This window comes from Notolepis coatsorum, assembly GCF_963971535.1.
Source record: "Notolepis coatsorum genome assembly, chromosome: 4".
NCBI lineage: Eukaryota > Metazoa > Chordata > Actinopteri > Aulopiformes > Paralepididae > Notolepis > Notolepis coatsorum.
The window spans coordinates 21,501,831-21,523,843 of NC_140168.1; the positions used below are offsets into that span (position 1 = coordinate 21,501,831).

General features: G+C 42.0%; 2 protein-coding genes across 3 annotated transcripts in view; both read right to left on the reverse strand.

Moving 5' to 3' along the window:
• Positions 1-444: 444 nt before the first annotated feature.
• On the reverse strand, positions 445-14,273 carry LOC311226303 (borealin-like). Its single transcript, XM_084311719.1, has 11 exons — positions 14,179-14,273; positions 13,808-13,906; positions 13,491-13,619; positions 13,341-13,381; positions 12,854-12,926; positions 5,994-6,070; positions 5,750-5,823; positions 3,978-4,076; positions 3,247-3,376; positions 2,147-2,233; positions 445-948 (listed from the first exon to the last, which is right to left on the reverse strand). The coding sequence occupies exons 2-11, from the start codon at positions 13,899-13,901 to the stop codon at positions 907-909; spliced, it is 846 nt and encodes a 281-aa protein (XP_084167845.1). The 5' UTR covers positions 13,902-13,906; positions 14,179-14,273; the 3' UTR covers positions 445-906.
• Positions 14,274-18,370: 4,097 nt separating this feature from the next.
• Positions 18,371-22,013, reverse strand: part of LOC311227099 (sialin) — a 33,141-nt gene continuing 29,498 nt past the window's right edge. For both annotated transcript variants that reach the window (XM_084312637.1, XM_084312636.1), the window contains exon 12: positions 18,371-20,175. In XM_084312637.1, the coding sequence (XP_084168763.1) occupies positions 19,981-20,175 (195 nt within the window). In that variant the 3' untranslated portion in view covers positions 18,371-19,980. The remainder of the gene's footprint in view (positions 20,176-22,013) is intronic.

Here is a 22,013-nt window from a genome sequence, read left to right on the forward strand (position 1 = left end):
CCCTACGACGACATTGCTCTCCATTGGCCGGCAGCACGGGTAAGCCATCTAGTGTTCTATATATATCTATGGTATAGCCCACGTTGGGGTCCTGAGGGGGGGGGGGGGGGGGGGGGCGAGCGAGCGAGTGTCCATGTATTGTATTTATTCTTTTTATGTCTTTTAGTCTATTTTAATTCTGATTTAATTACCGGACTGTCATTATTGTTATTATTATTTCTGTTGTCCTGTGAGTTATTGTTGATTATTACTGTTACTGTATTGTTTGTCTTGTTTCATGTAAAAAAAAAAAGAAAGAAAATAAAACATTTGATAAAAAAATAAATAAGAAATTACTCATACATAATAGTGTAGTTGTGGAAAAAAGAAATTAAATCTGGGACACACCTGGAAAAAACAACAACATATAATTTAAATACTTTTTAGAAACGTCCTTTTATTTTTTCACATGTTTCAAATCTAAGCAGGCACTGAACAACTCAACAACATTGGCACCAAAAATAACTCAATGCAAACGTCACAACGCAAGCCAACATAACAGTGTTGTAACCTGGTGGGACTTTAAAAGGTCAAGTCAGATAAAATAGAAAGAAAAAATATTAAGATTATAAAAAGTATTATACAAAATTAAATCAAGATACAAAACAAGATAAAAATCTTTATAAAAAAAGTATAATACAAAAGGGTGGAGGACAGAATGTTGTTAACCCTTTCACTACCACACTACGGAAGGTTAACCCTTTCACTACCACACTACAGACGGTTAACCGTCTGTAGTGTGGTAGTGAAAGGGTTAACCTTCCGTAGTGTGGTAGTTAAAGGGTTAACCCTTTGTCATGTGGCAGTGAAAGGGTTAACCCTCTGTATTGTCCCAGTGAGAGGGTTAACCCTTTGGTAGTGAAAGGGTTACGGCTGGTGTGCTGGTCCACACAGTGCCGTGAGGCGGTTCTGTCGAGATAAACACAATGAGACAACAGGTAAGACACACACCGTGACATCATTTTAAAGGACCAAGTTTCCCAGGATGTAGGAGACACTTAACCACAGACTGAGGGAACACCCCACACACTAACTCTGGTTAGTATCGTTACTGGTGTGAGATCAAAATGAAACCCTTTTCTCCACCTACAGTATAGACAGCCATGACATACTGGAGGAAAGATAACTACCTCTCTGGGAGCTGGGTTGTGGACTGTAACCAATTAATTGAATTATTTAACATCACGATTGGACTCGTTTCTTTTTCTTTTCTTACATTCACCACTTTTTAGCTCTATTTTAGCCCTATGTATTTGTCCATCTTGTTTTTAACACATACTAAATAAGTGTATGTTATGTATTAACTGTTTCCATTAACTGTTTTTAAATTGCTGTTATGCTGTGATGGACATCTGAATCTCCCCTCGGGGATAAATAAAGGTTTTCAATTCAATACAATACATAAACATTCTGTGCAAGGCCTCTATTCTGAACTAGATCCTGACTGGCATTAATAATCTTCTAAAAAAGCGGATGCCTCTTGGATTAAATGTTATTATATGGGGCTTCATGGACTAATGCAGATCTAATTGGGGTGTAAAAGTCATTCATATTTGAAAGCATTTTCAAATATGACTTGATTGATTGATTTTTATTTCGAAATTACAAACGCATCATAAAAAACATGATCACGACCAATTTGTATTCCGGAGGATATCACCTATAAAAGCATGAATTAAAACACTTATTTCCAAGGTGGTCCTCGATGGGGGAAAAAAATGTAAAAACACAGAACCTAGGAAGAACTAGAGTTTCAGTGCCCCGTGTCTAGCCCTGGAATCTGATTTTCTGCCCTATGGCTGCGGAGCCATGTGCTCTTCCCATAATTTAGCCTTTACCTTTGTTTTAAAAAAATGCTTTTGGTTTGACTTTGCTTGGCAGGCAGAGGTAGTTCATTCCAGAGTACTACACCTGTGTAAAAAAAAAAGGAGCTTCTTGCCATCTTACTCTTAACTTTAGGAACACTGCAAGACATAATTCTAGCTCTGGTGATATGATTGTGTAGCTTGGTAGACTTGGTCATAAATAGATGACAAACAGCAAAGGAGGATCTTTTTGGCTAATGACTCAATACAAGTCAAGTTGGAAGGAATATTAATAACTGTACCTGGAGCAGCCGGATGCTCTTCAGGGCGTTCTCATCCAGCAACGACAGGTCAACTGAGTCCATCTGACTGGCCAACAGCTGGACACACTGCAAAACAACAACACAGTGGAGAGGCTTTTAGTCGGGCTGTTAAGACACTCAAACACATACAGTACACTCCCAAATATACACACAGATTAGTAGATCAGCATTCCCAGGCATGTGTTCTTATTTCCCCTGAATAATAAACACAGGAAAACTTCTTTCTAAGCTAAATCAGGTTTACAGCTAATCATTCTACCCATCATTCACTTTCCACTCTTATTAGGAAACCCCTTTTTTGGACATTACCAAAAGTACAATGAGAAAAATAATTCTGCACACTTGAACAAAAGACATGGGGGGGGACACACAGGTGGTGTGTCAAAGAGAAGTCACTTGAGAGAGAGGAAAAGGTCGCGCACACCGTTTTCATTGAATAGAATTGAATTCATCATATTGATAAGATAAATGTTTGGATCCAGTAGATCGTCCTCTCCATTGGGATCCCCAAGCCTAACCTAGTAAACGCTCACCTCTCCACTGGGATCCCCAAGCCTAACCTAGTAAACGCTCACCTCTCCACTGGGATCCCCAAGCCTAACCTAGTAAACGCTCACCTCTCCACTGGGATCCCCAAGCCTAACCTAGTAAACGCTCACCTCTCCATTGGGATCCCCAAGCCTAACCTAGTAAACGCTCACCTCTCCATTGGGATCCCCAAGCCTAACCTAGTAAACGCTCACCTCTCCACTGGGATCCCCAAGCCTAACCTAGTAAACGCTCACCTCTCCACTGGGATCCCCAAGCCTAACCTAGTAAACGCTCACCTCTCCACTGGGATCTCCAAGCCTAACCTAGTAAACGCTCACCTCTCCACTGGGATCCCCAAGCCTAACCTAGTAAACGCTCACCTCTCCACTGGGATCCCCAAGCCTAACCTAGTAAACGCTCACCTCTCCACTGGGATCTCCAAGCCTAACCTAGTAAACGCTCACCTCTCCACTGGGATCTCCAAGCCTAACCTAGTAAACGCTCACCTCTCCACTGGGATCCCCAAGCCTAACCTAGTAAACGCTCACCTCTCCATTGCCGACCGGCACGTTGATCACAATGTCGTCACTGCTGGCTGCAATGGGAGAGCCGTTGACTGACATGCTGTAGACCCTCTCTTTATGCTTCACGCTCCTCACTGCAGGGGTCCTGGGAAGCCTGAGAGAAGCAGAGAACTGTGAGCATCGTGTCCCCAACAGGTAATGTGGCTTATTACAAAAGAATAGTCCAAAAACCACACCTCAGCGATTTGGACCAGTGCAATTTTGGCCGTCTTTAGCTCTTGCCAGACAAAATGTACCCATTGTAGACAAAACGTTTAATTGTGAATGGTCTGCTAACTCGAGTGGTTCAGTGCAACAGGGTCACCGACGGCTGTGGAACCACGCCGTCCCCAGACTCCAACAACATGCCCGAAAACTTGGGGCATAATTGTGCAGCGTGGCTAGTGCCACACGGCTGTCCCAGAAGTTGCCTAATGCAGCTTTAAGTGAACTGGGCCAGTCGAATCAATTCAGCACACAAATGCAACTTTAAATGGTTGTGCTTTAAAAAGCAAAATCTGAGATGTGGACGTTTTCCCTTTTGTCATTCTGTTAATATCATATTCAGAGTGAATAAAGAGGATCCCAGTTATAAAGGCACAAAGTCTGTTAATTTAAGACGAACTGTGAAGGAAAACGGATTCATCCTTCAACCACCCCTGTGGTTCCATTTCAACAAACTGCCCAACAGTGGGGCTGCTGTAAATACTCCTTACCTGGGGTCAAAGCGAGGGGTGATGAGAGGAGTGGTTCCCATCAAGCGAGAGGAGTCGAGCGTATTATTCCCAGCAGGAGTCAGAGGGGCCCTGCTGGATCTGAACACATTCACATGTGTTTATTAGTCACAGCTTTCATACAGAGCATAAGCTCAGAGCAGTGAGTCAGCCTTTTCTACCAGAGCTGCGGAATCTTGTAAACTCCATACCACCACACATCCGCAATATGGAAACAACCAGGCATGTGACCACAACAACTAGGCCCGCCACTTCCAGCCTCGATCTCTAAGTGCCCGTTAGTCTGTGTTACTAGTTCATTAGTAGTGTGTGTTACTTAATGTACGTCTGTCTGCATGCCTACATGTTGCTGATGTTACATTGTCCCCGTCTTGCCTTGTTGTCCCAGCATTTTTTCCTGTATTGTATTCTCCCATCGTATTCTGTATTTTCCCCACTTTGACAATAGCAAATTGTGTATTTAATAGCCGTAACCACTTTTAACTATGCCGTTATATTAAAATACGGTTCCAATTATGCTCTTAAAATGCTCTATTCAGTTTTTACCTGGCATTTATCATCTTGCTTGGGACTGCAGTTGAAAACTAGCTACACAGCCAACACTGGCATATTTACAGTGGTGGTACTTTGTCTCATTACTGTTGAATAATGTGCACTGTCCCCATTTAAATAAACAAAAAAATTCATAAAAAATAACGAGTGAAAACCCTTTGTCTCAGCTCCTCTGCCTAGTAGCAGCAACATCAATAAGATAGGACATCAGAAGAAGAAAAGAAAGCTATAGAAATAGTGTTAAAAATAATGGTGTAAATAGCTCTAATTTGCAATACACTAATTTACATTACATGGCGTTTTCACATTCACCGAAATGCTTGCTTGGGATTGGTCAATAGCCCCCCCGACAGCGGTCATTATCAGACAATAATGACCGCTGTGGGACAATAATGACAGCTGTGCGCAGCTGTTCGCAATCAAGCCCACTGACACACACTGTTTCAGTGCAATTAGACACTGCCGGTGTTCTGCTGCTGGCGATGACAGGGGGCGGAGCCAGAACGCAGCCAGAACCAGTGTTGCGAGTCGATGTAAAATTAATTAGGTATATTGTTAGTAAGTTAGCCATGTAATAAGCGGGATAATGTATAGCTATACTCGATCATTGTCGGAAAATAATTGACCTTCACTGACGTTTAAAACACCTCGCCGAGGCGGCTCGGTATTTTAAACTCTGTCGGTCAATTATTTTGCGACAATGACCTCGTAGCTATACATTATCCCTTACATAATCACATTGTGGGTGTAATGTGTGCAAAGTGGCAACAGTAATTCAAAATGACTCACAACCCGGCATCAGCTCCCAATATTCTTCTAATTTTATTTCATTAAAAAGACAAAAAGAGCCGATACAGTGTTGAGTCTTTTTTGAATTACATGAATTCACGCTTCTCGACTCGGCACCTGCTAAAAGAGACGTGCGCGTGTATGTGTATACTCTTGACTACAAAGTGGCAACAGAACAATGATAGATTATCTCTAGACTATAACATAACAACCATGTGCAAAACAGCAGTAGAAACAACGGTAAAAATACTCAATTACAATATAACAATCAAAGTCGGGATGTAGTGTGTGCAACGTAGCAGGGGGGGGGGGGGGGGGGGGGAGACGACTGTCGGAGGCTGCTGGTCCGGGCCCCCTGCTGGAACAGTCCACGAATGGAATGGAATCCCATTAGAGTTTCTTAAGCTTGGTACCTGGCAACGGGGGTCTTTTGCTTGCCGACAGCCTTTGCCTTTTTCGACGTGGTAGGAGGCTTCCTAGATTTGCCCTGAAACAGGAAACACAGACAGTTAAGACGTGAAAGAAACACTTCCGTTCAAGCTAAAGGATGCTGTGAGTCAGCAGACACCACCGGCTGCTCCATGGCCTCCTTCCTTGTGACCGACACATGTGATGTAATGTTGGGTCAGAATGCCGGTGCTTATTGAAAACAACTACCTTCTTCACTGTGCTCTGGTCCCCCATGTTCTCCTCATCCTCGGAACCCGCCTGGGCTGTGGCCCGTTTCTTTGATGCTGCAGGAGGAAGGGGACGGACTGTTCATCGAGCGTTGTAGTATGAGAAAGCATTAGGGTCAAAGGCCAACGCATTGACAGGAGCCAGAGAGAAGTTGCACACGAGTCTGGCTCCAATCCGTTTTGTCTGCCACTTCCACCACAAAGGAGTCCTCTTTTAACATCCCATCCAAAACAGTGGTATTATTATTAACAGTCGCAGTCGTGCTTCTTGACACAAAACTTGATAATTTCATTGAAGGTTAAACGGGTAAGTTCAGAATTTTGGAGCCTGAGCCCCGTCTCCTACTAACTAATCATGTTGCTGATCGTTCAGTCCTTTGAGCACAATGTGTTGCCGTTTCTCATACTGATTTGATTTTTTTTTTTTTTTTTTTTTTTTTATATTATTAGGGATACCCATTAGCTGGTGCGATAGCAACCAGCTAGTCTTCCTGGGGTCCACACACAAAAAAAAAAATACAAAAACAATCACTATTGCAAAAAACAAAATTATTAAAAGTCAGTACACACAATGCATAATGAACCTACTGTAACAATTAATATAGCTAAAATTACATTAGTGTAAAACAAAAACAAAAAATTACTTTACAGTGTTAAAAACAATTTAAGATTCTTTTTAAAAGTGAATCTACTGTAAATGCAGCAGAGGTTCCGAGGCAGGCCATTCCAAAGAGTTAATGCTCTAAAAATAAAAGATCTCCCCAAAGCGCTGGTTCTAGGACCTGGCAATTCAAGCTGCCCACTACTGGAACCTCTAGTGTAATGCTCGTGCACAGTATTACTAAAAACAATCCGATTATGTATAAAAACAGGAGTTTTACGGCTCATGACCAACTTGAACAGCACAAGTATATTAAAAGTAAGGCTGTCAATGTTAACGCGATATTAACGCGTTAACTCCCGATTCTATTAATGCCACTAATTTTTTTTAACTCAAGATTTACTTAAAAAAAAAAAAAAAAAAATTGTACTAGACTTCACTCAGGTGTATTATTGATGCTCTCATTGATACTATGTTTGTTTCTGAAGTGTGTGTGTGTGTGTGTGTGTGTGTGTGTGTGAGATATAGAGAGAGAGGGGTGTGAGAGAGATGAGGAAGGGGCAAGAGAGAAAGAGAGCTGGGAGAGTGTGTGTGTGAGGGAGAGAGGGGGGTGTGTGATTAATCAGCCCTTGTGTGTGTGAATGTAACAAGTTCCTAACGTTTTTTCCCCCCTATTATTTCATGCACACTTTATTCATTGTTTTAAATTATTATTTTCTTTTAAGTTATTTTGTGCATCACTCTGTTTTGAACTTGATGCAAATTTGCAATGCATGAGGGTCATCCTTTTGTGTTAAATGGCTGCATAAAGCAAGCATTTGTTGACTCACATGTTGATAAGAGTATTAAAACTTGGAACTTGAAAAAGATCTGTTTAACACTTTGACTGCCGGGAACCGTCTTTAGACGTCTTTGCTGGCCATGCTAAAGTTGCCGGAGGACGCGTTACGTCGTCCTTATATCAATATTTCAAAAATCTGCGATCGGATTCATATGTCCCCTCCGCTGGCCTGAGATCCACCAGCAGGACCCACTGAGGTCTCTGGCGGTTCAGGAGCGCCATCTGGTGGCCGATCGGCGCAATCGCCAAACAGGATGTTGCATAGAGGTTGTCCTAGACGTCCGTAGTACTTCCGGGCGCTCGCTATAGGTCATGGGACTCTGGCTCGTCACGCTACACGGTGATCGATTGGCAATAACTCGATAAACAACATGATTTGGACGTATATACCATTATACAAGCTGGAGATGGACCGGGTAAAAATATATCCCATAATGATAAGATTTCTACTCTACGACGATCGCCCAACGGCGCGCGGAGACTGGGGTGAGTTTCAGCGTGTAACGTTACCGTCTTCGATACTAACTGCTATTATCAACATTTGACCCACATTAGATGATTGGTATAACGCTGCCCACGGAATTATAAACGCCCCCTCGCCCATCCGGTCAACATCAGATGACGTGTAGTAACTTCTAGAAGTACGTCTAGTTGGGATTTTTTATATCGCGCCGATTGCCATCAAACTATATTTCATCATCAATATAATGCATTTGGGGCTATATATCACGTTCTGGAGAAAGCTGCAGAAAGAGATGAAAACATACTTATACATTAGACCATACTTTACTATGAATATGTGAATGAAAAAGTTTAACGTTGCTACACAATGAATAATACATATAGGACTTTGAATGGGCCCTAATAATGGCAATGTAGCAATAGAATTAAAAAAGTTATAGCCCTGCAAAGAAGGGGACTTTCTCCATAGACAAATAGCGCTGGCAATCTATGGTATATCATGAATTTAACCTTAGGCAGCCAAAGTGTTGGTAAAAAAAATAAAAATGCGATTAATTTGCGATTAATCGCGAGTTAACTATGGACAATCATGCGATTAATCGAGTTAAATATTTTAATCGTTTGACAGCACTAATTAAAAGACAATCTATTTTCAATGTTAAGCCAAGAGAGGCGGCTCACATTAGACCTTAGTGAGCAGCCCAGTACCAACCGTGCTGCCCTGTTCTGGACCACCTGGAGCTTCCTGAGGTCACCACTGGCAGCAGATGACCACATCGCAGAGCAATAGTCATGACATAAAACTAAACTTTGCACTATCAGACATAAAAGGGGACGGGCAACAAAAGAAGCACATTTCCTGGAAATACCAATTGCTCTTCCCATTTTTAAAACAATATAATTAATATGCTGAGACCAAGACAGAGTGCAATCCAGCATCACTCCAAGGAGTTTAGTACTTTCAACTTGTTGAACTGCTGAATTACACAAGTTTAAATTAAGCTTTGGATTTGTAGATAACCTGTGCCTTGTTCCCAGCACAATACATTTAGTCTTGGAGATATTAAGGACAAGTCTATTACATACTACCCAGTCATGCACAACTTTAAGTTCTCTACTCAAAACTTCATTAAGTACATTGCATGATGGTGCAGCGTAATACAATGTTGAATCATCTGCATAAAGAACTGTTGTAGCACATTTGGTAGCCCAAGATAAGTAATTAGTAAATACAGAGAAGAGCAAAGGTCCTAGGCAACTTCCTTGCGGCACGCCACACTCTAGACCTCTGCTACTGGACAGGCTGCCATTTAGATACACCTTCTGTGATCTAGACAAATAACTTAGTATCCACTTTAAAGCAGAAGAGTTAAAACCATAACATTTAAGTTTATCAACCAGTAGAGAATGGTCCAGCACATCAAATGCAGCACTAAAATCTAACAGCACAGCTCCCACCAACATAGAGTTATCTATAGCTTTAAGCCAGTCATCAGTCATCTGTATCAAGGCAGTAGAAGTAGAGTGACCAGCTCTATAGGCATGTTGAGAATCTGTTGCAAGCTTGTTTGAAACAAATTAATTTGTGAATGCACCAGCTTTTCCATGATTTTGCTCAAGACAGGTAAAATACTTATAAGTCTAGAATTCCCCTCATTAAAAGCAGCTTTGGTATCCTTAGGTAAAGGAAAAACCTTAGCCTCCTTCCACATCTTTGGAAATAGACCCAAATCCAAACATCTATTCATAATATGGCATATAGGAGATGCTATAATACCAGCAGTCATTCTCAGCACTTTACTATCCAGGTTATCTAGGCCTGCTAACTTACTATCAGGAAGAGAGCGGAGTAACCGCTCCACCTCACTGACTTCAGCCTGATGAAATTCAAATTCACACATTTTGTCTTTCATTATAATATACTTAATACAGTCATTTGTTTTAAGGTTGTTTGAAATATTCATAGCATGCCTTAGTTTAGATACTTTACCCACATAATAATCATTAAAATGATTTGCAATCTCACCTGGTTTCGTGAGAACAAATCCATTTGATTCCACTAAGGGTGTGCACACAGTTGTCTTTCGACCCATCATTTCATTAAAAACATTCCATATTTGTTTGCTATCATTTCTCGCATCATATAACCTTTGTTTAAAATAGTCCCTTTTTTTTTTTACCTCGTTTAGTTTTGTCACCTGATTGCGTAAAGCACAGTATTTATACCGGTCATCAATTGAACCAGAACTAACCGAGGCTTTTTTGGCCATGTCTCTCTTTCATTAGGGTCCTGAGACTGCCGTCAAGCCATACTGGATAACTGCAGCTCCAGCTAGTGAGCCCCAACACAGATGCAAACTGTGGAACAGTCTGAATGTGGTGCTAAAGCAATGTCCAAACATGAGACAATTCAAACTGAACTATAAGGAAATTATTTTCACAAGGTACAGGGATGAGGAAGGGATTTGACATTCACGGGTGTTTACATTTTTATTTTATTTCTTTCATGTTTTACATATATAATAATTTCTTTTGCATATATATGTATTTGTTTTGTAATGTTTTAAATTAGTACACTCATTTGAGTAGTGGAAAAGGGGTAGGATTAAATAAGTGTATACTTTCGAACATGTAAATTGAGTTATGTTTTGTTTTTGTTTATTTTTTTTCCCATTTCATAGAGATCAATGATTTGTTTTGATTTTATATTGTTTGTATTTACATGTTTGAAATAAAGATTTCAAATCAAACTCAAGGAGACCACGCTCCAGTCTGAACAAACACCTAATTTGCGACACTGTTGGCCACAACCACAACGAGGACGGCGCAGGGAAGATCACACCACCTTGATGTTTTTCTTTTTTTATATGGACTTTTTCTCCTCCTTTTTCTGTTTTTCTCCCATCCCAATTTAGTCATGCCAATTCCCCCCTCCCCTGTCTTGATGGTTGCTCACATGTGCCCCCCACTGGTCGGTCGTAGGGAGGGTAGATAGATACTATCGCATGTCCCCTCTGATACTTGCGGTGTCAGCCCGCCACTTCTTTTCACCTGCCAGCGCGGACTCTCATTGGCGAGGTGTAACGTGTGGGAGGCTCACACTACCCTCGCCCTCTCCTGTCCTCGCTGTGCAGGCGCCCTGACCGACCTGTAGGAGTCGCTGTTTACAACGACCAGATTACCACCCATCGACTTCCCTCCCGCTGACTCTGCCAATTGAGTCAGTATGACGGCCGGCCCAAGCCGGAGGCAACGCCGACAGCCGGATTCGATACCGGTGTCTCTCGCGTTGGTGACGAGCGCTTAGACCCGCTGCACTACCCAGCCGCACTACCACCTTGATGTTTGAACAGGTCCTGCATTATTATTATTATGTTTTTCAAGAGTTTTGGCAAGTTGAAATCGGCTCAGGACTAGAATGTGTGACAGTGGAGATATGGAGTTCTGTTGACTGTAGTTAATCTATAGGGGTCACGACCCAAATTGGGGTCGCGGGTAGGTTACAGTGGGGTCACGCATTGGCAAGTAATTTAAAAAAAAAAATTTTTATTTTATTCTGGCAAGATATTCTGCCTTGTTTTATAAATGTGTGTTGATAACAATAGTGCTGTAAAATTTTCGAAATAAATATGCATGATCAAATTCTACAACGTGTGCTTTTATTTTGATATTCCTTACTTCCACGTTGAAATTACTCAATACATTAACACTTTGAGAGCCCACCACGACATAACACGTGTTATCAGCCCGCCCCCTGAATGCCCACCACGACAATTAGCGTGTTATTCTTTTTATTAGCGATCCGAATTCATATTTCATCAACCGAGTCTCTCGTTGGGAAACCAGCCCCATCAGGAGCTCAGATGTGAAAAAAGCGCCCCCTATCGTCTCCCAGATGGTAATGCACCCTTTTGGAATGGACTCAATGAAAATGGATGAGAAAAGAAAAATTCGGAATCCACATTCTACTTCTCAGGCATGTAATCCGAGCCGATTGCAGTCATTCTGGTCCCTCAGAACAGCGTGGAATATGTGTTTCGAGCACCCAGCGTTGGATCAATAAAAGCAATCGATTTTTGGAATGGCGATCAGGAATTGGAATGATCTTTTTGGCGAACATCTGATCTGAGGTAAGGAATCTATTTTACAAGTCTTGGGATAATCAGAGTTGTATTCGCTGAGCTCTCAGCGTTCGCCCTATGTGTGTGTGTGTGTGATGTTGAGGAAATGAGGTAATCGATTTTCAGCTTGCGGCCCCAGCGTGCATACGTACACATATACTATCGATAATCTAGCGTTTATTTGAAAACTAACTGATGGCAGAGGCAAGCAACCATGCAAGGTGCCAACCTGCTCATCGGGAGCAATTAGGGGTTAAGTGTCTTGCTCAAGGACACTTCGACACACTGCCCGGGAGGAGCAGGAATTTAACTAGGAACCTTCTGACTACCAGATAACCGCTCTACCTCCTGGGCCACTGTCGCCCCATATATATGTATATATATGTGTTGGAATGGAATATCTTTGCGCATTAGTATAGTCACACCCCTCTCACCTTTGAGAAAGTAGATTGATAAACCTGCCCCACCAAGCTGCACCTCAGCTCAGTGTTTAACCCTTTCACTACCACACTACAGATGGTTAACCTTTCACTACCACACTACAGACGGTTAACCTTTCACTACCACACTACAGACGGTAAGCGGTGATTTTTCTTTTGAAGTGATTTTGAAGGTCAAAATCGAACAGATTTAATCTCATTTTGACTGATTTGACTTAGAATTGAAATCTTGTAACCCCTAATTGGGATATATTGTGGCATGATATATAGTCACAAGTTCAACCCCTTGTAGTGTGTGTGTAGTTATCCAAAGTTCTGAACTTGTACATTAACAGGGACCAGTGATCGGAAGCACAGAAGTTTGTGTTGACTTACTTTTTTGGACTTTAGGAGGCATCATGAGAACCTCTGCCAGGGCACTTTCCACCTTGGCAGCATCTTCTTCCCCCTGTAAACAAGACAAACAGGAGGGCAGAACGACATGACACACAGAGTGACCCAGTTTTATAAATACCAGTTCCTGATTATATGCCCAATATAGAAATGTAACAGATGATGGATAAATAAATAGTAACCATTCTGAAGACAGAATTTACTTGCATGGTTTGTATGTTATTCTGAATCGGGATACATGTCTTGTGCAGCACAGTATGAGACATTATGGTACAGCACAGTATGAGACATTATGGTACAGTATGAGACATTATGGTACAGCACGGTATGAGACATTATGGTACAGCACAGTATGAGACATTATGGTACAGTATGAGACATTATGGTACAGCACGGTATGAGACATTATGGTGCAGCACAGTATGAGACATTATGGAAAACATAGATGTTATGGCAACTCAGTACTCACCTCGACTTTATCTTCTGGTGACATGATGGGGTGCTCTGACCCTAAAGAGAAACAGAGGGGTTATTTAATGTTACCTTAATCTGATGACTGTCTGGAATGATCATGCAGTCTGGATGGTTAGAGGCTTGTGTGCGTGTGTCCTCCACTTACTGTAATGCTCCAGCCAGTTCATTGTCCTGACTGCCTTGGGAAGCTTGATGAGAGCCATGTTGTAAGCGTTGTCTGCATCTTTCAGTAGCTGGTTTTTCCTCTCCTCAAGCGTCTTGCACACAGTTTTCACTGTGAAAAAAAGAATCCGCCAGTGATTGACTGGAAACTGCCGAACCCTGAGCCAACGTGTGATATCCCAATACATTTACTGGCAATGGTGGCTTTTATCTGGGGTTTGTTATATGGAGAGAGTAATGTAATTGGTTGAGGATTACACGGTACATTTTCAGTATATACACAGTATCTGACCAACATACCTTCGAGGTCGAAATCTTGAAGGAAAGCCTCCAGCTTGACCGCCTTGGTTTTGTTTATGAGTTGTTGTTTGGTAGTCTTTTTCCTGGGAGCCATTATTGCTGTATGGGTGGTTGACGGTTTGAGTTATTTGGCTACTAACAAACAGGACACATCACAGTAAGCTACATTAACACTAACGTGCATTACTAGAAAAAAGAAGACTATAATATTGACATGTATTCGATTTGTTGGCTACCTAGCTACGGAAACGTTAGCTAACTTCCCGTTTGTCCTCGGTTCGATTCCATCCATTCCAACGATGCATGCATGGAGACAATGTTAACTAGCCAATGTCTCACAACAACACTTAACGTTAATCGTGTGCTTTTACCTGGTGATTAGATGTGTTGTTTAGCAGCTAGCTAGCTCTCTCTCGTTCTCTCTCCCTCGCCTCGGTCTCTCCACACAAGCAAGCAGATTATTTTCAAATCTTCGCGCAGGGAGGAGGAGCCAAGATGACGTCCATAATATAGCATAATTACGTCAGGAGACCGGAACTTGAGTACAAGAGCAAATAGTTCCGAGTACAACAACAGTACCACGGCAGCAATATTGGTTCCACATCCATGAGAGAGAGAGAGAGAGAGAGAGAGAGAGAGAGAGAGAGAGAGAGAGAGAGAGAGAGAGAGAGAGAGAGAGAGAGAGAGAGAGAGAGAGAGAGAGAGAGACCAAATAATATATTGCATTGATTGATAACTTTATTAACAGATTGCAGAATGGGTACAATACAGTCAGGGCTTGACGTTAACTTTTTGGCTCACTAGCCACTGTGGCTAGTGGTTTTCCAAAGTCACTAACCACTCAGCATTTTCACTAGCCAAAAATCCCCGCACTCGCGCCCCCACCCAAAAAGTAATAAATATAGGTAATTTCTTCTTCACTAACCCCTGCTGGGGACAGTATCATTGTAATCATACTGCTACATGATGAATGCTGCTACTGCTGCTTTATGATGAATTGAAAATGGGGGACCCTGATGGAAACAAGACGAAAGTATTTCTCAGGTCTGCATCCTCTTAACAATTGTATGTATTGAGCTGTACACTGTACCCATTCTGCAATCTGTTAATAAACTTTTCAATCAATCAATCAAAACACGCCAACTGTACAACTGTGCTTCTGACTGTTGACTCCATTGTTTACTACTGCCTGCGACCAGTGACTCAGCCGCAAAAGGAGCTCCAGTTGGGGCAACGGCTGACTGGGACAAGATGGAGGGTGTAGATGTGGAAGAGTTGTGTTGAACCTAGCAATTACATTGTTGCTCCAAACGCTGTGAACATTATCATTGACACACCTATGCCTTGGCTGTGTTGAACCTAGCAATTATATTATTGCTCCAAACGCCGTGAACATTATCATTGACACACCTATGCAGGGCTTGACGTTAACTTTTTGGCTCACTAGCCACTGTGGCTAGTGGTTTTCCAAAGTCACTATAGCCACTCAGCATTTTCACTAGCCCTGGGCAGGTGGGCAGGTGTCAACGTCAAGCCCTGAATACAGCACAGCTCAAAACAATGTAACCCCCGCCCCCCACCCAACCCCCTCCTAATGTACAGTTTCCTCCCCTCTATTATGTATATAGTTTCTGTTAGGATCTCTGTTAAACAGTACTGTATATTTGTATATCTTGTATGTCATAAATGTAACAGTACTGTAACGTTTCACGTTATTGACGACTCACCGACTCAGGGGGTTAGTTCGCGTTATGGTTTATTCCCAGTTCTTGGGTTACAGTCACAAACTGGGTGCATCACCTCTCGTTGTCCGAACTATCTGCACCTGCTACTGTCATACTACCAAGAGAGGGCACCCTAGGTGCCACACCCTCTTATACCTTTCCCCCAGGTCAGCCCCTGCCCCCTCCCCTCTACCAACCCCGGGCTCGCGCAACCAATAGCGTCGCCGCCAGCCCCAGGTTGGCAGAGTGACAGCTCGGCTGACCAGTCACCCCAAATCCCAGGGTCGTTACAGTACTGTATATCTGTATGTTGTGTATGTCATAAATGTCATTATGAATTGAATATGGGGGACCCTGATGTAAATAAGACGAAAGTCTTTCTCTGGTCTTTTCTCTGGTATTGTACCCATTCTGCAATTTGTTAATACAATTTTCAACCAATCAATCAATCAATCAATGTATTGCGAGAGTGACCCCCCTGCACAAAAAAGGCAGCAAATTAGACCCAGGCAACTACCGCCCTGTTTCTATTCTTACCTCCATCTCGAAAGAGATGGACAACATAGTCTACGAACAGGTCGAAAAGTACCTTGCGGAACCTTCTTATTTACCAGAGAGGAGATCCTGTACAAAATGTTGTTCATTGGTTGACTTTTTTTATTACATTGGTTGCCATTTTGTCACAGGAAATATTTGCCTCTAGGATAAACAGGAAGAAAACCAACCTAATGATGATCAACACCTCTACCAACAACACAGTCACAGTAGGTGATGAATCCATACAGGAAGTCAACTCCTTCACTTACCTAGGCAGCATCTTGGATAAGAAGGGCGACACAGATGGTGACGTCACAGCCAGAGTAGGCAAAGCCAGAGCAGCCTTCATCATTCTGAAGAACATCTGGTCCTCCAAGGACATCGCCATGACAACCAAAGTGCGGCTCTTCAATTCAAATGTAAAATCCGTCCTTCTCTACGGTTCAAAGACTTGGAGAATGACGAAAAGAACATTGCAGAAGATACAGACCTTTATAAACAGCTGTCTGAAACGCATCTTTGGAATCCGGTGGCCAAACAAAATCAAGAATGAGGAAATATATGGCTGAAAGGAAGACAGGAACCAGTGGAGAAGCAGATCCTGAGACGAAAGTGGGGATGGATAGGCCACACTTTGAGGAAACCGGCTACCAGTACTACACTTCACCCAGGGGAAGCGGAAGAGAGGGCGGCCTAAGAACACCTGGAGGCGGGACACTGAGGCGGAGCTCAAGAGACGAGGAACTACCTGGGGGAGGCAGAAAGGACAGCCCAAAGCCGTGTTGGATGGAGAAAAGTCGTAGATGGCCTATGCTACATTGGGAGCGATGGGCCTAAGTAAGTAAGTAAGAAGGATGGAACCCAGGTAGGTAATTTCATCTTTCCTTGTGACAATATTGTCACCCACTGTAACAGAGAAGGCGTTGGCCTTGCTGAGTTTGTTATTTGATCCAAAGATAATGGACTCTGTTTTACCCAGGTGTAATGGTAGTTTGTTATCAGCGAGCCAGGTGCAGATTCTACCGAGTTCAGAGCTGAGGGTTTTTTCAACCTGCAACTTGTCCGTCAGAGACCAGCAGGGCAGTCGTCCGCGAACAGGAACAAGTTGCAGTCACAAACTGATGACATGTCATTTGCATAAATTAGGAAGAGTAAAGGTCCTAATATGCTTCCTTGTGGAACACCACAGCTCACAGGGGGGGGGCAGTGTACCGTTCACCTCCACCATCTGTTCTCTCCCCTAGGATTGCATCCAGCTCATTGACTAAACCAATTGCTTTTAGCTCATCAATCAGAATGGAGTGATTGACAGTGTCAAAAGCCTTACACTTACATTTTCTCACTGAGTTTTGCCAAGACGGTATCGTATCCACTGCTTGTAAGAGCTTGATGTGGAGATGCTCTTGCAGGTCAGGGAAGGAGCTCACAGTTTGAACATTTCACAAATGTTACTCAAGGTCTTGGGGTCTTTATGTGGTCTTTTGGATGGTATTTTGACAAATTTCAAGTGATCAAAAATGGTCAAGTAAAAAAAAGGCTGTATTTAGTGTTTAGGCCAGCCAGACTGACCAGAAAATAAATATATATATATATTTATTAATTTTATTTATATATTATCTATATATAAAATACATAAAAAAAAACGTCTAAATCACTTTAGTGGAATTTTAAAACATCCTATATGCCATGAAGACAATAATGTATGCCCTGCATAGGGAATTCCAAATAGTTAAGACGGTAAAAACACACTTCGTGAGATCATGCCCCGACATTTAGAATTTTCTTATTTTAATTCGCCAAGTACATATCACACTGTGGGGGACATTTCTGTAGCCTATTCACAACATCCCGTTGAGGAATACTAACATAGACAAAAAGTACTTCATGGTTAGTTGAAGGACCTATTTCCCACCATGTGTCAAGTAGCAAGGACAAATTACTACAGATTAAAACTTCAAATGTCAAGGTATAAAATATATAACATTTTAAAATCTGTGCTGCATCTTGATGGGAACACAAATATATGACAAATAGACAAATAGATTAATGTATATAAAGTGTTGGTCATTCCTTACTTAAGTATCTGCACCGTTTTCAGATATAAGGCTTTTGGTAAACTTCAATACTTAAATGTGCTATAGATACTTATGTACATAGAGTAATCATAAAAAAGAAATTAAAACATCCACAGAGCTTTTAGAAAGGTGCAGAATAAAAGTATTGCTTCCCCCCCAAAAAATTTATGTATCATTAACCCTTTCACTACCACACTACAGAAGGTTAACCCTTTCACTACCACACTACAGACGGTTAACCGTGGCAGTGAAAGGGTTAACCTTCTGTATTGTCACAGTGTGGTAGTGAAAGGGTTAAAACAATTTGGGTAAAAAATGAACATTATTTACATTTACCCTACTTCCTATTTCTCCATGTGGAATGTACTTGATTGGATAAATGACATGCTGATGCTCTAGTCTAGTGCGACATCTAATGGATGAATGTTATCTATAGCACCTTTTAAAGGAACATTTCACACAAAAAAACAATGCTGATTTATTATTAATGCACATAATCTCACACATATCCCAACACCTCTAAACAGGTTTGCACATGTTAATTTGTTTTGACAGTTTTATTGAGATTTAATAACTTTGAATGTCTTCCAGTGATGTCATTGTAAGACATTTATTGAGCAGTTGATTACAGCTCAATGAAATTATAGAAAAAAATTGCAATCCTTCCATTCTCCCCTCTCTTGCTATTTCTTTATCTACATAATTTCATTGAGCTGTAATAACACAGCACAATGATTTAGTGTCCTTCAATGACATCACTGGATAACTCTCTAATAGCTGATCAACTAAATTAATGTGTGCAAATGAACTGTTTAGAGTTTTGGGATATGTGTGCTATTTCTTTATCTACATAATTTCATTGAGCTGTAATAACACAGCACAGTGATTTAGTGTCCTTCAATGACATCACTGGATAACTCTCTAATAGCTGATCAACTAAATTAATGTGTGCAAATGAACTGTTTAGAGTTTTGGGATATGTGTGAAATTATGTGCACAAGAAATCAACGTTATTTTCCAGTGAAGTTCCCCTTTAACTAATTACCATTGGTCCAGGTCGACATTGAAAAAGTAGTAGAGAACAAACACACAATACAATTAATACCACGTGGCTAAAGTACATCACAAACCACATCTTTGTAAAATCCCTGGTGCTTTGAGTATTGTCTGTTAATAAAACACAGGTCCCATCCATTTCATAGCCAATAAGAGATATTAAAAAAGTACTTAAAAAAAAAAAGCACCTAATGGTGATTCTAACCAGAGTTGCAGGATATCTCACAGGTTATACAATACATCTCACAGGTGCCATTGACTCTAGGCTAGCTGTGGTATAACTCAGAGAGAGAAAGAGAGACGGACAGACAGAGAGAGAGAGAGAGAGAGAGAGAGAGAGAGAGAGAGAGAGAGAGAGAGAGAGAGAGAGAGAGAGAGAGAGAGAGAGAGAGAGAGAGAGAGAGAGAAAAAGGTTACAATAAACAATGTCTTCGTGAAATCCTATAGAAATGTGGACGCAGTCACAATGTCTTGTTTCGGAAAAGGTGGAGGTGTCCAGCGAGGCAGTGAGTGACTGAAAACAGCTATTGCTGATTCTTGTCCAATAACCACCAGCAGTCTAAATCTGTCCGTCTGTCTTGTATACGGAAACAAATCCATTCCTTTTTTCCCTCTCTTTTTGTGATCAAAAGTTTATCCGCCCATCAGTCTTTCACGTTGGAAAAGAAGACCAAAAGAAAGAATGTATATGTAATATGTAAGACCCGGCGCCGATCTCCTTCTCGTCTTCGATTGCTGTTGTGAAATATTACGTCCCGGGCTGCGTGTCAGAAATAGCCTCTCACGAGATGACAGCCCTCTCCCCCTGCCTGTCCGCCTCGGCCCTCTCCCCCTGCCTGTCCGCCTCGGCCCTCTCCTCCTCGGTCATGGCCCACGGCTGAAGCTTCCCGCTGCCCAAGAGCATGAAGACGAGGGCCCCGCCGGCGCTGATCCCTGCTGAGATACAGAAGACCATCCTCCAGCCCGCCAGGGAGTGCTGCCACGGGAGGGAAGAGGGGGGGGGAGCTACATGTTACCGAGTGTGTGTGTGATTTGATTTATAATAATTAATAATACTAATATAATAATAACTTTATTTATTTGTATAGCACCTTTGGCAGGTCAAGAGCAATGCATAAAGTGCAGTATAAATGAAATTTATGATAAAAACAACAAAAGAAACACCACTAACCTTCTTACTGTCCTGACCTATACTACCATGCACTCCTCCTACTATACTAATGTCTTATGTCTATGCACTCAATACTGCAGCACCCAAGTTTCAGCACTGTTTGATCCTTGTTACTCAGCTGAAAGAGTTTTTTTTTATCCACCTTTTCTCCTCCTATTTTTCTGTATTTTTCTCCCATCCCAATTTAGTCGTTATGCCAATCCCCCCCTCCCCTTCCTGATCGTTGCACGCATGTGCCCCCCACTGGTCGGTCTAGGGAGCCCTGAAGTCTATCAGATGCTTCCTCCGATACATAGGAGACAGCCAGCAGCCTCTTTTCACCTGACAGCGAGGACTCTCACTGGGGAAGTGTAACGCGTGGGAGGATCACACTACCTTACCCAGTTCCTTCCCTCGCTGTGCAGGCGCCCTGACCGACCTGTAGGAGTCGCTGTTTACAACGACCAGAATACCACCCACCGGCTTCCCACCCGCTGACACTGACAATTGTGTCAGTATGACGACCACCCAAGCCGGAGGGACAGCTGGATTCGATACCAGTGTCTCTGCGGTGGTAGACAGACGCTTAGTCCGCTGCGCTACCCGGCCGTGTGTATATTTTCCCCAACGGAGTTTCACTTCTGCGTTCGGTTTGCACGATCTGATTGGCCACTGACGTTTCTTTCAGCGCCAATCGCGTTACTCCTAACAATCGCGCCAGCAGGCTGTTACCCTAACCCTAACCCTAACCTTAACCAACTAACCCTAACCCTAACCCTAACCTTAACCCTAACCTTAACCAACTAACCCTAACCCTAACCTTAACCCTAACCTTAACCAACTAACCCTAACCCTAACCTTAACCCTAACCTTAACCAACTAACCCTAACCCTAACCTTAACCCTAACCTTAACCAACTTCGAAAGAGTCGCCAAGCTTAACCAGTTTGTTAGGAGTAACGCGATTGGCACTGAGAGCAACGTCAGTGGCCAATCAGATCGCGCAAACCGAACGCGGAAGTGAAACTCCATTGGGGAAAATATACAGGCTACCCGGCCGCCTACTCAGCTGAAAGAGTTGTACCCTTCCTGCTGACTTGTCGTACAGAACTTGTAAGTCGCTTTGGATAAAAAGCATTCAGCTAAATGTAACTGTTAATGTATAAAACGAGCATCAAAATAGAACATTAAATCACATAGTTCTTCACATTAGGATCTAACATCCCAATAGGCCTCTTTGTTTACGGTTTGATCAATTTAAAAATAGACAGTAATAAAAGAGCAAAATAGAGTAGACAGAGCAAAATAGTGCAATAGTGCAGTTGTGAATTACTGTTAATTACTGATTTGATTTATTAGAATTAGACGATTGTAACAATACACGTCAAGGATAAAACAAAATAAAGTCAGAGAATTGTTTCCATTGTGGTCCTTGGTCTGGTACAAACATGACATACAGTTTCACAAAGAACAGACATGGGTACAACGTGGAAATCATCTTAAGAACAAAACAATTTGCATTGCAAAAATTTAATAAATATAGCTACCCAAGATTAAATACAATATGCTATACTGCAACATTTTCTAAAAGCCAGATTTGTACCCTTTTCTTAAAAAGATAGCGACTGCTGATGCTCCAAGGGAAGTTTGTTCCAGTTCAAAGCT

Coding starts and splice junctions, on each gene's coding strand:
- LOC311226303 (XM_084311719.1), bottom strand. CDS start 13,901: ATGGCTCCCAGGAAAAAGACTACCAAACAACAACTCATAAACAAAACC. Junction 13,620..13,807: donor TCAAGATTTCGACCTCGAAG/GTATGTTGGTCA, acceptor TTTTTTTCACAG/TGAAAACTGTGTGCAAGACG. Junction 949..2,146: donor AGAGCATCCGGCTGCTCCAG/GTACAGTTATTA, acceptor TTATCTCGACAG/AACCGCCTCACGGCACTGTG.